Source organism: Monodon monoceros, unplaced genomic scaffold, assembly GCF_005190385.1.
Source record: "Monodon monoceros isolate NGI ecotype Baffin Bay Population unplaced genomic scaffold, NGI_Narwhal_1 Super_Scaffold_1, whole genome shotgun sequence".
In the NCBI taxonomy this organism is placed as follows: domain Eukaryota; kingdom Metazoa; phylum Chordata; class Mammalia; order Artiodactyla; family Monodontidae; genus Monodon; species Monodon monoceros.
Window position 1 is genome coordinate 27,584,020 of NW_021703765.1, and position 17,740 is coordinate 27,601,759.

A 17,740-nucleotide genomic window follows, 5' to 3' on the forward strand; every position below is an offset into this window, starting at 1 on the left:
GGAGAAGTGTAGTGAGGGTACAGTGAGTTCTTGGATGTAAAACATATTTAAAGAAGAAAATATCCCCAAGTATATGGAATTATTGTTATTAGAAATTACCTGCTCTGCCCTTGGGAGTCTCTGCAGAGGTGCAGCAGGTGGGGCCTTGGGCAGCACTGAGTTGGGGAGTGACAGGAAGTTTCCTATTGAAAGGGGGACAGAGGAAGGGATGGAGCATCTCAGCTCTTGCTCTTGGATTTACCTATCTTTGCATACACACTCTATCTATACTAGGATCCATGGGGAACACAAGGACTTTGTGTGTCTGTCGTGCATTTGTTGTGTGTGTGTGTTGGTGGTTATGCATTTGTGTGGTGACAGTAAGCTCCCTTCCAAAGACAGGGAGGGTGATTTTCCATCTTCACCACTGCCAGGGAGGTCCCCAGAGAGCCCTTTCTTGTGCCGCTTGTGGCTTGCTCATAGTGACCTCCAAAAAAGCATTCTGGCCAGAGATAATAATGGCTTGTTTCCTAACCAAGATCAGCAAAACTCAACCATCTGCCTCTGCAGAAGTCTGAGATTAACCTGGCTGCCAGACCATGGCTACAAGGCATTTGCTCACAAAGATTCCACAAATATGAGTATCCTGTCCCAACGAGGAGAAATGCAGGAGAGAACCTCACCCTCTACCTCCTTGGTTTAACGCTTTCCTGAGCTGAATCACCCACCACCACGCTTTCCAAGCAGCTTGGTCTACATTCTTGTGTACTATAAAATATTAAAGACGCAGAAACAGGTTGTTTTGCTCATGATGAGATGGGAGGAGCCAGAGGGAGAGGACAAACTACCAAGTCATTGTCAAGGTTGGTTCCTTAAGTCAGAGAAGCTGGAAATCCAAGGTGGGGGGTTTGTGCCCTGGTGCCAACTTTGTTTGCTCACAGTTCATAAAAGGATCAGTGGAACTTACCTGTGGCTGAAATCCTTTGAGGTCGCTGGCTGCAAGGTCACTGGCTGGGAGGAGCTGGAAAAGAACAAAGGAGTCTTCCTTAGTGATACTTCTCACAGTTTGCGTACAGTGTCCCCAGAACAACTGATCGGCAATGGACTCACCAGAGCCCAGATCTGGAGCTAAAGCAGCAGAATCACAAAAGGCAAATGTGGTGCTTCTGGGATAGGAGCCTGGACTGAATGGCCTTCTCACCTTGTGTCTACTCAATCTCTGACTATCTCTGCTGCCCTCTCCTACCTTCTTTCTAGGTGCCACTAATTCTTCAGAGCCTTAAGTTAGGGATCATGAACTATGGATGGACTCCATCAAGTCCACAGACTCCCTGAGATTGTAAGTACAAATTACGTGTGAGTCCATACACTTCCTTAGGGAGAAGGTCCCTGACTTATTTCCTATTATCAAATTATTCTGTGATATGACAAGTAAAAGAGACAGTTAAAGGCCCATCTCCTCTGGGAGGGCTGTTGCTTCTTCTTCTTCCTCTTCTTTTTTAAAACTCAGACCAGTGAAAATGACCCTTTCCTCTCTGCAGCTGCACATGACTCAGTTTCCCTTTATCGTACATTGCCTTTGATTTTATATGTTATTGAGGTATTCATAGCTTATGCCTCCAACTATTACGCACAATGTTAGATGAGGAGAGTCAGGTTATGTATTTTCTGTATCTCTGTGTTTAATCAATATTAAAGGGTAAAGTTAAGGTTTTAATATTTTTGCATGCTCTCCAGAAAGCACTCAATGGAATCATAAATTAATAGAATAATCACGTTCTTTACTGTTGCTCAAAAATGCTGGGAAAATGGGCTAAAGAGAAAAAAAGGCAGATGCTTATTTTGATTCAAGGTGTGTGACTGCTAGCTTTGTTAGGCCTGGAGAGCGTCTGTGAAAACTAGGAAAGATTTCATATTTGCTGTAACAATATTTTGTTTGGTTCAAGAAAGAGAGGAAGTCACGCTGGGCTGTAGTGCCTCCAGCCCTCAGAAAAGCTCACCTGGGCTCCCTAGCTTCTCTCAATGACTTTGCCAAAAATGATGCACAATGTGTGTAAACTCTGGGATGGAGCAGGAAGGAGGTAGAGAATGTACGTACCTCTCTCCCCACACCCAGGCCTGCAGGCAGGATTCCCCAAGTGGCATTTGCCTGGAAAGGTGGCACCATCCTGAGAGAGAGCCAGCTCAGCCCCTGACTGCACACACAGCCAAGCAACAAGCCGTGAGGGTACCTGACGAGACACTGGGGGCTGAACATAATTATACAGCATCTCTGCCTTCAAGGAACATACAATTTGGTCCAAGGGTAAGACACGCATGTGTCAGTGTGAGCAAAGTGTAGTAGGGTGTTAGTGTCAAACTGTGAACAACGTAAGGCAAGGAAGGTCAGGGTAGGGTTGCTGAAATAAGCTGGAGTTTGAACTGAGCCTTGAAAATGGACAGGTGGCAAGGCGGGGAGCCGCTTCAAGTCGGCAGTGGGGAGAAGATGTGGAAGAGGGGTTTACCAACCCCAGCACAGCTCCCTTTGCGTCTGTTCTCTGCCAGCTGTGGCATGCATTAAGGAAGAAGGGAGGGAATCATGATACATCGAGGATCGCCTGGGTGCCCAGCACAGTGGTTGCTGCTTTATAGAATTTTTATTTTTTAATCTTCATAAATCCCTCATGAAATACAAAGTATCTCCACTTTATGGATGGGAAAATTGAGACTTATGGAGGTTAAAAAACCTTTTTTAGGTCACACAGGTAGAACACATATTTGGGATTTAAATCCAACAGTATATTATCCCAAAGCTTATCCTCTTTCTTCTTTAACATGATGCCTCTGGTGGAGGCACACTGGAGATAATTTGTTGAGGAGACATGACATAGGAAAAAAGATGAGGGCCAGACTGTTAGTCAAATGAGCCACAGGCAGGAACATAAAATGTGTGCCCCTATGAATGACCCTTAACTAACCCTTCCTTTCAGACACTATTTTATTTAATTGGTAACAACAATCTACTTTTCAGGACTTGTCAATATGGCTTAGGGCCTCTGATTCAAGCACAGGTTGGGATGGAGCTGGGGAGGAGGGACAGACAGGCTAGGGTGATGTATGGGCATGGGAGTGACCTCTGCAAGAACAGGGCCGCAGACATGTGTTAGTGTATAGGGCTCAGGTCTCAAACTCTCCAGGCCCTGGAAGTCGAGCTGGCAGGGACTCTTCTACTGCATTTTCACGAGGTTCACCAGGCAGACAGAAGAAGTAAGCCCCAAATATCTAGTTCTTCCCAGTTCTGAGATGCTGCAACAGAAAATAAACCACAAGGGTGTTCATGGCACCTTAGCATATGTACTATTCCCTCACGTTAGTGGTTTGGGATTGAGAAATGACCATATCCACTTTGAATGGAAATAAAGATACAGAATTTTTGGTTATTATTCCTTAGGTCCCCTGCTCAGCAAAGTTAGGATCTATCCCATCCTCCCTGGAAAACTTACATCTTACATCCTCTTTCCCCTCTCTTAAGCAGAAGAAAGATGCGTGCAATTTAGTTCTTTTTTTTTTTTGGCGGTGGGGGGGTCGTGCCTTGTGGCATGCAGGATCTTAGTTCCCCAACCAGGAATCGAACCCGTGCCCCCTGCAGTGGAAGCACGAAGTCCTAACCACTGGACACCAGGGAATTCCCGCAATTTAGGTCTTAATTATTTAAACTTCTCTTTTGTATATATTTTGTATTTTCCTTTTTTTCGCCTAACAAGCCCATGCCCAACAAGACCATAGTTTATATAAATCTTACATAACTTCTGCATTTCTCAAAGTGTTAAGAAGAGTCTGGACAAACAGTCATTAAGTACCTGTTGGTCAAATGACTTACAAGAAAAGTGGGGAATATTGTCAAACTAGAGGTGAGGGCTAGAATGACTAAGTTACTGGGAAGTGTGAGAGACAGCTTATGACATGCTTCAAGCTGACAAGAGGAAATGACACCTAGAATACTCAGCACCTAGAGCATTTCCTGCATGAAATAGCATTCAAATATCTGAATGAATTAATCAGTAGGGGAGGCTGAGGCATGGCGGAGAAGAGATGAGAATGTGCTTCCACAAATCACTGCCCTAAAAAGCACTGATCCAGACCCGGTCCAAACTGTCCCCACCCCCCCACCCCACCCCCCGACCAGACCCCTTCCTCATTCTGTCCCACAGAAAAAGAGTTCACTGCTCAGACCATCCTAGCCGTGTGGGGAGGGATCCAGGACAGGGAGGCGAAGAGGGAGGAAATGCATTCCGCCATGGCTCTGGGGACTGCAGTCAGGTTGCAGTTAATGAAAAGGATCCTGCCTTTTCCCAGGATGGCTAAATGTCTGCACTGCTCCCAGAAAAAGGGTTGGGTGGGTGTGGGGGAGAAAGGCAGACAGAATTACATTTAAAAGGCAAAGGAAGGAGAAAATTCTTTCATCTCTCTGGTGGAGCTGGGCAGCATCCTTGGGCCCTGTCTCAAACCATTCTCATCCCTGCTCTCTGGAACAGTCCACATTCAGAATATTATGATGATGACCCTGCTTTCCATTTTTGAGGAGCTGCAGTTTCTCTCTTGGTGCAAGTTCAATTTTTTTTCTTGGTCTCTCCAAGCCCAAAGGGCAGGCTGGGGAGCAGGGGGACTGGGGGAAGATGAAGGAAACTGTGGGACCCTCAGGTGAGAGAAGTACCTTCAGCTTCACAAGCAGAGGCATTCTGCTGGCATTCCTCTCACACCCAGCTTCCTGAACAGGATTCTCCCTTTGCTTCCCACACCACCATAAGTCACCCCCAGCACAGCTGCAGCCAGCATCACCCTGGGATCTCCGTGGGCCTCAGACTGCCCCTCAAATAGCTTCTTTTTTACCTGCTAAATTCTACAGCTTCCAGAGCTTCCTTCAAAAGAGGGGAGGAAGCTGCTCCACTTTTCTCTGTGTCCTCCAGCCCCAGGAGTATCACTTCCCCTCTTCTGGCCCCTCATCAAAAGGACACACTGCATCCGGTAAGGGAGTCCCTGACACAAAATGGGGAGTGGGGGGGGGACTCACGCTGGACATCTGGCTGAAAGGATCCCAGCCTTGTAGACATGCAGCTGGACACACTGAAGCCCGGTTGTGCTAGGGATCCTCTAGGTTATTTGCTCTTCTCAAATATTCCCTCCCCGTGGGCCAGAAAAGTAGATGACAACATGTGAGCTAGATGGATGGGTGGATGGGTGGATGCGACGGTAGGCAGGTACACAGATAAAGAAAACAGAGCAAAGACGGCTTCGGGGAAAACAAATGACCCTGTTTTAAATTTCCCTTAAAGACACCATCCTTTCATTAAATGCGTTTTTTACCTCACCTGTCCTCTTTTCAATCTGTGCTCCTTTCCCTTTTCTATTTTGTAGGAAATTGATTTTTTCCCCCTCTTTATTTTGTGAAGTGTCACTTGCTTCTTACTTTGGCTACAGGATGGAACATGAACCACATCCCACTCCAATCCCTCAAATGACAAAACAGTTGGGGACAGCCTGTGTGGAAGGCAACCTCCCAGCAAGGGAGATAAACACCCAATTACGTGTGTGATTGGGGTTGCTAGAAACCAACTAGAAACTGAGGTCCAGAAAGAGTAAGTGGCTTACCCAGTGAAAAAGCAGAAACAACAAATCCAACCATATGTAGGCAACCCAAAGAAAGTTTTAGATGACCTAACACTTGGGGACTGGGAGATTCAAATCGGGAGGGGAGAGTGGCAGGGGTTAAGACAGAGAAAAGGAAAAAAAGTTAAGGAAGAAAGCTTGGTTTCTACCAAGCAACAGGCTCTGGAACCACCAACCATGAGTAAGCCTGCAATAGAGTTCCAGGCACACAGAAGGAAATGTGGAAATTGAATTAAGGGAGGTAAAATGGAACCAACAGGTTGCTATTCCTCACAGGATGATAACTGGAACACTGCTGTACAAAAGTTAGACTCAGAGGGAGAAGACTCATGTCTTGGCCCCGGGTCTGCCTCCACTCACTATGGGATCTGTTTTGGGGTCACTTCACTTATTCAGGTCTTGTTTTACCACCTATAAAGTGAATTCTGTGTTCCCTCTGACCCCACAGTTCCAGTGCCCCAGTGTGTGTCTCTTACCTCAGGGATAAAAGAGATGGAACAGACTCTAGATTATCTAGTCTCCTCTCTCTTTTTTTTCCAGGAACTTTTCCCCACTAAACACTTCTAAGAGGTTGTCTACATTCTCTGGAGGAACTTCTAATCAGAAGGACAGATGGGAGGGCAATGAGATAGTCTTGTACTGTGTCTCTGTTATTGGTGTGCAAATAGGAACTTAGAGAGTGGTCACTCAGGCTGCTACACGGGGTCACCATCCCAGTGAGGTTGCAGTCACATCCACATCCAAGCTAAAGGTAAACAACCTTACAATTTGGAAAGCATTAGTTCTAACTGCCAAAGCATTTAGGGTGGGTGATGCAGGGGCCAGGCAGCCAGCTTCCTCCCAGCCTAAGAAGTAAGTTACACACTCGAAGTGGCCATCCTAGCTGGGCTGAGTGTCCTTTTGCTAAATCCCCTCACTCTCATGAAATTTTAAAGGTTAAACCTGAAACCACTGATACCTCCAGTCTTACTTTCAGGTTCTGTTCCAAAGAGCAACAAGGATGGCTAATAATAACTGAATATAACTCCAAGCAAGCCTGGTCTTGATTGCTTATATTTTTCTTGTATTATCTTTTAAATAATGGCGTTCTAATATTTATAGATGAGATTTGTAACAAATTCCCCTAGACATGTAGCCAAAAGAGCTTATACATTTTTTTTTTAAAGATTCCATGTGTGATCTTGTAAGATCACACATATAACCTATGTTCTTATTCGGTTGTTGTCCAAGACACAGCTATTTCAACTTCTGGGTGAGAATGTATTTAATCTTTCTTGCAGATTAGAGCTATAAGTATCGAGCTTAATGAAAGAAGAGGCCTCTGAATGCCCTAATCTAGAACTCACTGAGACAAGAAGTCTTGTTTTATGTTATTTGAAGCTGGTGAATCTACAGAAGTTCACCCTGCACTTTTTGAACTTCCCAGTAAAATTCTTTGTAAATGTCTTGTTCTGCAGACCAAGGAAACTGGATTTCAAGGATGGAGGGCATCTTGTGTGGTGTTGGGTGGGAAGTTTACAGAGGTAAACCTGGTATAAACTGGTGACATGAATGTTCATATCCTCATTTATTACGCATTTTGGTAAGAAGTAGCTCAAGCGGGTTAAGTCGTTTCTGAGGTTACACCATTTGCAGGTGGTAGGGAGGCACAGGAGCCTGGTTTGGAGGATGCGTGTTCCCTTTCACTACATCCTAATACTCCATGAGCCCCACTATTTTTTGAATGTGTATTAATAGAGGTTCTATCAGGTCCTATATGATGCCTCTGATGTTTCAAAATGAACCATGCATAGGAAATTTACAGAAGAGTGGTTTTCAAACTGTGCTCTAAGGAGCCCATCCCACTTTAGCCAGAACAGCACACCTCTTATTGGCATTTCATACTGGACTTCCATTTAAGATCTATTTGATTTAAAACTTTATAAAAAATAAAACTGGAATGCACTTATCTTAAAAGAGAAGGCCCCTACATAGGTGAAGAAGCCACTCCCAGTGCTAACAGAATATACCTGGGGGAAGAGAATTAACCAGCTCATCTCTTTAAAGATGCTAAGACAGTCATCTCTTACTAGGATTGGAATGGATGCATGAGCAGACCTCATTTTTAAGAACACAGCCTTTAATACTTGCCATGAGTTATTCATCGGGAAAATGTTTTATCTTCTTTTCTTTCCATTTTCTGAAAGCAGTGATGTCTATTCTTTTCATCTGAAGTTCAGCAAACTATACACTTAAGAAAGCATAGCTAACTTACCAGGAAAGAAAGGAGCTAGAGGTGTGTTGCTTCTCAGGAGCACAATCTGGGCTATAGGTTCTTTCCTTCGAACTAAATGCAAAATTCACGTTCCATTGGAAGCATCTGTGGGCTGTTCCCAAAGTCAGTAAAAGGCCAGTAAAGGAGGTTCCCACACTGAACGTACGCCAAGAAAAGCCAGATACTGGGGAGAATCCATCCATATCTCTGCCTTCACATCATGTACTGAATTTCTGCTTAGAACTGACCAGATGATCTGCTCGCTTGGCTCGAAGGCTAGTATTGAAGCTTTATAATGCATCCCCTTGGCAAATCCAAGGAAATTGATTTACACCCCTGGGCTCACTCAGCAGCAGAGAATGGAAAAGTAAGAAGGTGCTTGCTTCAGAGCGTATCTGAGTACTGGAGTCAAAAGCTTGGCTGCTCAGCTCAGTGTAGCCAACTTGGCTGAGAATCTGGGCCCCTCAGGCCAAATCTAGAGCAATTAATCACAATTACAGGTGAATATCTAAAAGGGATAAAGTCAAGCTGGACCCAGTGATAGCTGGCCTTATAGCTGAAGGTAGCCACAGCTTTTATAAGCCTCAGGTAAAGTGGAAGGATCTCCTCTTTTGAAAGCCTACCCTGAACTCTTGGCAATTATAAAATAAAAAAAATAATTGATTTTTCAGAATGTACTTTTGCCTGTTATTGTACCAGGTAGATGCTTTAACTCTATTATTCCTCTTAATCTTCACATTATTAATGCAGGTTAGTATTATTTTCACCAGTTCACAGTTGAGCAAACTGAGGCTCAAATCGGTTAACTAATTTGTCCAGGGTTATAGGGGCAAAAAGTGGCAGAACTGGAATTTGAACATAGCTCCAAATCCTGACAAGTCCAGTCCTCTAAGGCATCCATGACCCCCTCAGGAATCCCTAAATGGAGTGGGGTTTTCTCCCTCCCTACTCTGTCAGGGAGTCATCCCTGGCACAGGGACATTGGAACCACTGACAGCCAGGCCCCAGATGACCCACCGTGCAGGTAGGATCCAGGCTTCCCACTTCCCATCAGCCCCATGCAGGCTCACAGTGTAGGCATCTAAGTAACATCTTGATCTTCTCCTCACATTTCTCTGAACTCAAGTTGACTTTTTTCAAAGAAGCTTCGTTCCTGAACCCTGGCTGACCAAGGACTCACCAGAGTCTGCACTGTAATGCTGTACACTAATCATCACGTGGATATCCATTCTCTCCCTAACCAAGTTTACCCCCTCTACCTCCCTTCTTGCTTTCCTTCCTTCCTTCCTCCTTTTCTTTTTTCTTCTAGCTAATAAGGGTGTGCCAGGTTCCAGGCACCATCGCAGATGCTGGGAATCCCCGTAAACTACTAAATGCTTTCCAGGGATCAGCTCCTATTATTAATTCTTCTGGAGAACCTCATAAGGCAGTACTACGATTATACCCATTTTATAAATAAGAAAGCAGAAACTTAGCTACATTAAGTAGCTCATTCAAAGTCACAAGAGAGTAACTGACAGATCCAGAGAACATGCTCAATTCCATCTGAAACCAAAGCCTATGTTCATTCTTAACTACTCCATACATGTGGCACTGCCGATAATCTAAATGCTGTCGTGGGTAACCTCATTCCACCTAGAAAAGACCTCTGCCTTTTAGAGACACATGCCAAGAGGTGGGCATTTATAAAAAAGGGCAACCAATGATGGGAAGAGGATAGTTGCATCCCAAGGAAGACTAATATCATTATGACCATATAAGTGGGCACTTTTAATAATACAGAAAAAGCCATCTCTGTTACTACAGGCAAGAAATGTGCTTTTATGTCATCTTCAAATCCAGCATAGCATGAGAACTAAAAGGAGCACAAGTTGTTAAGGATAGTCTGGCACTTGACAGAATCAAGGAACTGGACAACAGGAGGTAAGCTCTTTAGGGAAGACAGACAACCATATTCAACAAAGATAGAGAAGTGAAACCCGAGTTCTCCCTCTCATTTTCAAGAAATAACCTTCACAAAACTAAAACTTAAAAGACGGTCTTTGTTTACCAAATACTTCTGCTTATGGTTTTCATTAGAAAGGTTATTACGTATTTTTAAAGAAGTAAATCAGGTTATTTGCTTATTTATTTTAATTAACCAAGTGGAACTTGTTTGTTTATATGCTTTGCTATTGGTTGAAATAAAAATCTCTTTGAGCTTCTACTTGAAAACTGTTTGCACAATTAATGTGCAATCTCTTTCACAAATGGTCCTGCTCTTGCCTTGCAAGACTGTACAACGTTACAGCCACTGTACGTGCTGTGTACTTACTTGGTCCTGCCATTCCCTAGGACAGGAGCTCTTTGAGGATCGAGACATCTGGCTATTTCCAGAATGATTCTTCACCATTAAAGATACTCTACAGAGTCTGCCACATCTTTCTAAAGTTGCTCCCCAGTATATTAAGCTTTAGATTCCTAGCATAACAACTTTGAAGGAGGCATGGTTCTCTGAAATACAGATATCCTTGCACTTCGTTAAAAATCTGTCCCTCTTGTATTTTATACAGGACTTCTGGAAGCAGCTGGTTCACCAGTAACTCTTCTTTGCTGGGGTGTGTATGTACCTGTTTCACATAGCCCTGCTGAGACTACAGTTTGCTAAAAATGGTTTTTTATGATTTTACTCTCAAGAACAAGATCATCTCAGAGTGGTATCTGGAAAACAGAGGTTTTCTTTTCATCAAAATCCATCGTATATGGATTATATCTCCCTGGATCTCTTCTCCTAATAAGATATCCTTTAACTGGTTCTCCCTGAAATCATGTGTGTGCCTGACTCACAGTCCCCCCAGTTTTGGACAAACTGCCCAGAATTTCCGGCTGGCTCAGCGTGGGGAAGCCTCTCTATATGCTACCCACTGAGACTGAGCAAAATGAGTGTAACACACAGATGCTACATCAGCAGGACAGGAAGTAGCTGCTAACTTAGTCTGAGACCCCTTTAATAATCATATGCCCAAGCCCTTTATTTATAGCACAAAGGGTCCACCACGCAGACTAATGATGTTCACTTTTGCAGCTACATTTGGCAATTCATTTGGTGACCTTGGGCAAGCCATGTCTCTGCCTGGCCCTTGGTATTCCCCGCCTCTGACGCGAGAAACTCTGTAAGATCACCTCATGATATGACAGGCTATGAATTCTGGAAAAGGCTATGGATGGCCCTGTCACTCACCCAAAGCATTGTTAGGCTTCACACAAATTGTCTATTACTAGAGGTACTTGGGGGTGAGTTATCAAAGGAAAAATGGTAGAGTGGTAGGGTGTAAGGGGAGGCAGGGCCCTTGACAGAACAGAGAAGCTGGTGAGGCCTAAGTGTATGTTTAAGAGAATCTATGCTCTCCATCTCTTACTGCTGTTTCAGAGAATAAGTGGCCTCTTGTTTCTCTCCACATCCTTTACTACTTAAACCTGGTTTTAGGAAAGTATCCACTATCAATCAGTAACACTATAATCACACTGCAACTATTCCCACTATAGCTATTTGCTGTGCTTCATTTCTAACTGGGCAAGAAAAATTGGAATCTCCAGGTCCTTTGATAAAAAAAAAAATCCCAGATCTAAGGAATTGTAGCTAAGAATAGAGGTGAGTGGCCCATAATTTGGAGGGCGGAGGATCCATTGCTACACTGTGAGTTATATGAAGCAAGCTTCACTCTGGGACAGAAGATGAAAAAGAGGGTAGGGAAGCCGTATCTAGCTGTGTCCAGCCACTTACCTTTGCCATATCTAAATGGAAGGCACCTGTCAACAGCAGTGGCCTAATCTCTCCATTCACCCTAAGGCTTTCCTTGACCTCATGGGATATTAACTATTAACAAGCATCCTAATTCCAAGACACACAAGCTTATTTCCACATAGTATTGAAAATAATTTGACAATAGGGCTGTCTTTTAATTATTTACCCTCTATTATCTGTTGAGTGCAATACAGCAGGCACTCTTCATAGTCACATCACAGGGAATGTTGCCCTATTCCAAGGTGTAAAGTGGTTTTATTATAAAAAGAATGGTGAAGTATGAGAGTGACAAAATGTCTTTACTCTTAGATCTAAAAACATTTCAAATGATGATCTCACTTAATCATCTCAACAACAATGAAAGACATGAATGGACAGAAACTATCCTGCTTGTTTGACAGATGGAGGAAATGAGGCAAAAAAAATTGGTCAATGACTTGCCTAGGGATGTATTTGGCTTTAGAAGTCTTAGTGTAGAAGGGATCCTAGGGGGTGATTATCCAGACCAGCCCCGCTCCAATGCAGGAATCCCCTTCTCCAACTTCTCTGACAGATGGACATACAGCTTGAACACTTCTGAGGAAGTGCCACTCACTATTTTAGTGTTTAGCAAATTCTACCTTTATTCAGTTGAAATATGCCTCACTGAAACTCATCCCCCTAGTTCTGAGCAAAAGGAACTAACTGCTTTGCTTTTATTGTCAAGATCTTCCTGTTAAATAGATAATGTGAACCTCATTTTACAAGAGGAAACTAACCAGCCCACTCCAGGCAACAAATCTCAAGTTAGAGCCAGACACCAAGCCCCGATGATTTCAGACACATCGTCTCCCATACATTCTCCGGTCCTGCCCATGTGCCCACACTATAGTATGCTTAGCCCTCCTGCCACTGGCCATCCCTGATACATTTGATGACAGGTATCATATCCATACATCCCCAGGTGGCATATCCTAAGGGCTTTCAACTCTTCTTCCCTGGATACGGTTCCTGGTATCATCTCCACCTAACTTACAAATGCCTCCCTCAAAATGTGGCTCTCAGATCTGAGCACACTGTGCCAGTGGGAGGACTAACTGTTGCTAACAAGTCTTGTCCTGACCTATCTTTAATAACTGACTCTCTGGGGGGAAAAAAAACCCTGATGCAAGGCATTTGCCAATTTCCACAGTGTAAAAATTCTCACCACTTCAAGCTACCAACCTGAAGGTGCTGATTGCAGAGTTGGAAATAGATGTGCCCTGTTGCCTCTTGCCACCATGAGCTGGCTCTAGCACACCACAGTGCCCACGAGACTATCTGCTGAAGACCACTGACAACTGGGCTGGAACTTAGATCAGGTGACTTGTATGAAATGGGACATCCCAGCAAGCTCAGAAATTAACATGTTCTCTGTACAAATTTGTGTATGAAGTAAGCCAAGCTTTTGAATGGAGTAAATGTGAAGGATGCTGATATTCATGAAATAAGTTCATTCAATAAATATATATTTTTCTAGGAACTGGGATATAAGCGTAAAAAAGTACCTGCTTTCAATGAAAGACAATAAAGTAAAATGATAACAATAAAAATAATGATATAACCTGTGAACTGTAATAAAAGTTAAGAAAAATAAAGCAGAAGAAAGGGGCAAAGTTGGGGATGTACTGCTTTAAATAAGCCAGTCAGGGAAGGCCTGTCTAACAAGCGACTATCTCAGTAGACAGAAGTATGGAAGTGAGCTGTGTGACATTTGGAATAGAACAATCCAAACAGAGAGAACACAATGTGCAAAGTTACTGACGTGGACATGTGCTCAACATGGTGGTGAAACAGCAAGGAGACTGGTGTCGCTGGGGCAGAGTGAGCAAGGGGATGGTGGCTGGAGATGTGAGCCGAGCAAGGCCGTGCCACAGAGAGCCATCAGGTATTAGTGTGGAGGTCTAGGGCATAGCACATCACACTAAAGAACATGGGAAGTCTTTGGAGAAGAGGACACAGGACGTGATTTGAGTTACACTGTTAAAGGTTCCCTGGCTGCTATGTAAGGAACAGCCCACAGTATCTGCTGATGGATTGGCTGTGGAGTGACAGGGAGAAAAAGGAATGAAGGATGATGCCAAGGCTTTTGCCTGAGAAGCTGAGAGAATGGAGTTATCATTTCTAAAAATTTGGGAAGATCAGCGTGGGTGGTGGTGTAGGCATGTTCACAACCCATGAGCATCAGGTGTGGCTAAGAACTGAGAGCCTCAGTGCAGAACATATATGCACAGGGGCCATGTGGGCTAATGCACAGCCTGCCCTGGTTAGAACTCAAGGTAGCTGAGGATGTCCTGGGCAAGGAGACTTGCAAGGTATGTGGGATTACCCAGCATGTAAGCCATCGTGAGAAATCTGCATTATTAGGGACTCAAGATGAACCTGGGGAAATTCCAGATAAATGTGGTGAATCTGCTTGCTGTAAACTGAATGCTTGTTTGCCCCCAAAATTCGTATGTTAAATCCTGACCCCAACATGATGGTATTTGGAGGCAGGGCCTTTGGGAGGGGATTAGCCCTCATGAGGGCTCAAGGATGGAGCCCTCATGAACGGAACTAGTGCTCTTATAAAGATACCCTCAGGGAGCTCTCTAGCCCCTTCCTCCACGTGAGGACACAGTGAGAAGAGCCAAGAAGCAGGTCCTCACCAGACAACAAGTCAGCTGGCACCATGATCTTGGACTTCTTAGCCTCTAGAACTGTAAGAAGTAAATTTTTATTTATAAGACACCTAGTTTACAGTAGTTTGTTACAGCAGCTAAAAAGACTAAGACAGTGCTAAACCTGGCCCTGTTTCTTCTCTATCCTGGTTGAGTGTGTTGGGCGTGAGTTTTTCCGGACCTGTAGACCCATGCCCCTTCTCGTCTGCTGGGTCCACTCAGGTCTAAATTTCAACTTTGTCTTATTCAGCCAATGAGAATGCCAAGTACCCTGCATTCTGAGGATACATCAATGAACAAATAAGATATAGTCCCTGCCCTCATGAAACCCAAGAGTCTAATCAGGGAGACAGAATTCTTTTCTTTTTTTTTTTTGTGGTACGCGGGCCTCTCACTGTTGTGGCCTCTCCTGCTGCGGAGCACAGGCTCCAGACGCGCAGGCTCAGCGGCCATGGCTCACGGGCCCAGCCGCTCCGCGGCATGTGGGATCTTCCCGGACCGGGGCACGAACCCGTGTCCCCTGCATCGGCACGTGGACTCTCAACCACTGCGCCACCAGGGAAGCCCAAGACAGAATTATTTTGAATAATAGGAATAAATGTAATTTAGAGTTGTGATAAAGTAAAAAAAAAAAAAAAGTATGAGAAAAAAGTATGGGTATGACAGAGAGTTAACAGAGAGAGAGACCTGATTTAGAATTTGGGGCTGGTCAAGGAAGGCTTTCCTGAGGAAGCAACAATTCAGCTGAGCCCCGAAGGATGAGCAGACGTGGCCAAGCTGAGAGCTGTGGGAAAGGCACCTCAGTGACGGAGTATCATCTTCCAAAGGCCTCGAGCAGAAAAACGATCTGCAAATTGGAAGGGCCCTACAATCCCTAATGTGAAAAGAAAGCTAGACTGAAGTTAGGGCTCCTAAATTCTAACCAAATCCTGTCATTAGCCAGCACTGTGACCTTGTTCCACTCATTTATCATCAGCTCATTTTATTCATCTGTGAAGTGGGAACGCAGATGAGGTCCATGCTGGATTGTCAGCCAGTCAGGTTCATATACTTCCTAGAAGCTTAATCTTCAGCCTCTGTTTTCGTAACCGTAAAAGGTGGGTAACGCTGCTACCTCATAGAGATATTTGGATGATGATATATACGCCCGTTGAGGAGGCTAGGCGGCCAGTGCTTCATAAACGTCAGTCGCCCCCCTCTTCCTCAGACCCTTCAGGGGTGTGTTGAGGCTCAACCTGCACCGCTGAAATAGGATGGTGGGGAGGGCATGTTGTACCCCATGGACAGATGGGATGGCTGGCAGTGAGCCTTGAACGCCTTCCTCTCCCTTGCCTGCCCTCAAGCCCATGACCTCTGAAATCTTTTCATGTGGGAGGGCTGTGGGCAACGTGGAGGGGCTCTGGCCATGGCTCTGCTGTGGCTAGGTTTTAAATGGCCACCTCAGCAGAAGGGTGGCAACTTGCCTTCCTGGGCTGAGGGTGAGGGGTGTGCAGGAGGTGGTTGGAAATGCTGGCTTTTCTGTGGAATCTTTTATTAGAAGCAGGGGATTCCCCAATGTTCTTTCATACTCTTTTGGCCACACATTAAATGTCCCAAGGTCAAATTTATTAGTGCATCTAACAGCCCTGAGAGCTCTTGGCTTCAGTGCGGAATCCTTCTTATCTCCCCTCCCTCCCTGGAGCCTTGCAATTTAGCCAAGGCAGCTGCTTATGCCCACCATCCCAACCCCAGAGTGGTTCAATCCGTATACAAAAATAGACACATGCAGGCAGTCCCTGCTTCCATGGGGCCATCATCTGAAACGGGATCTGCTCAGGACATTCTCCAATAAGGGGAAAGAGGAGCTGGTAGATGATTATGTGGCAGAATGACAGAGCTTGGGCTGGCCCCCAGCAATCCAGAGAGGGTACACACAAGCACCTGAGAAAAGCCTTTTTACTGTCTGAACTTCAGCTTCCTTATTTCTGAAGAAGATCCAAAAATCCTGCTTGGCTCACAGGATTTTGGGGAAAATATTTCCCAAAATATTTGGGAAGATATTTTTGGGATGGGGGCCAGGAACGTCCTTCATACCTGTTATACAAACAAAGGACATTACTGAGGATATTATTATTTCTCCTGTTCCAAATAAGCCAAACGACCATGGTCAGGAGAGGGGAGGACCCGCTGGATCCCTCGTGGAGCTGGCTGCTCCTGAGCTGGACTTGGTATCCATCTCGGAAGAGCAGCTGCTATTTGACCCGCAGCGCCACACCTTGTCTCATGGGAACATGGAGGGAACAGGCCGCCTTTCCTGCAGCCACAGTAGAGAGCACGGCTGAACAACTGGCCAAGGGCACAGCATGCAGGGCAGCCATGGGGACACCTCGAAGAGGCTGAGGGCACCCCAGAGGCTAGCTGAGTGCAGGGTCTGTGTGAGTTGCCTCGATTTCCTTCGGGTCTCTGAGCAGTGCCCCCTGCCCGGAGATGCCCTTGAAGGAGGTGGGCTGGGGGCTGGGCAGGGCTGCTGGTTGCAGCCTCCCAGCCTGTGCCTGTGCATCTCATTACTGAGCAGGCCTGAATCAAAGCAGCCCTGTGCAGCTGCTGTCCCGTTTAATCCATTTGTAATCAAAAGTCATTAGCATGGATGTCTTGGTGCTGAGGTTATTGTGTGTGTGATCAAAGCCACAGCTCCTGCCCACTTCCCAGAGCTGCTTGCACCTGGGAGGGCCTGGAGGGCTCTGAACTTGGGGCATGGGGCGGGCAGGCCCTGGTCATACGAGGTAATGTGGGCTCCCTGAGCAGAAATGGGAGCAGCAAATGCAGCCTTGCCCGCATGAGGCTCAGCAGCCTTGGGGAGGCAGGCCCCTGGCCCAGGTTTCCCCTTTGGAGGCTGACATTCCCAACTCAGAGACTTGGGGGAGCAGGTGGAGGCAGGGGTAGACTGCGGCCAAGTAGGGCACACTTAGTATTAGACTCAGGAAGGATTCCTAAACTCTCACTTATAGAAGAAGACACTGAGACCCAGACAAAGGGAGCACAGTATGTGCCTGGCAGGCGCTTGTGGGTTATGTGGTAGGAAGGAAAGAAAGAGAGGAAGAGAGAGGAGGCCAGGAGAGAAGATGAGACGAAGTTACCCCAAGTGCCGCACAGCTGAGAAAGGAAAGAACGCAAGGCTAAAGAAGTAGAGTGGGAGGAGCTAAGGAGTCAAGATGTTCTGGGCCTTTAATAGTCTATACACTCCTTCCTACACACCAGCTCCGGTAACTCTCTGAGCCGTCTCCCTAAAGGCAGTGAAATCCCAGCCCAGATCTTGTCCTCTATTTATAAATTCTGCCTGAGTAAAGCTTGATAGCCCACTTCTCTCTGGCTGTCCAGATTACGAACATCACTAAGATCCAAAGGAAGGCTTTCAAGAAG

The 17,740-nt window shown here is 45.3% G+C and overlaps 1 protein-coding gene across 2 annotated transcripts in view; it reads right to left on the minus strand.

Annotated features, from left to right (window-relative positions):
• Positions 1-17,740, minus strand: part of SETBP1 (SET binding protein 1) — a 374,804-nt gene that overhangs the window by 183,449 nt on the left and 173,615 nt on the right. For both annotated transcript variants that reach the window (XM_029221193.1, XM_029221203.1), the window contains exon 3: positions 947-1,000. In XM_029221193.1, the coding sequence (XP_029077026.1) occupies positions 947-1,000 (54 nt within the window). The remainder of the gene's footprint in view (positions 1-946; positions 1,001-17,740) is intronic.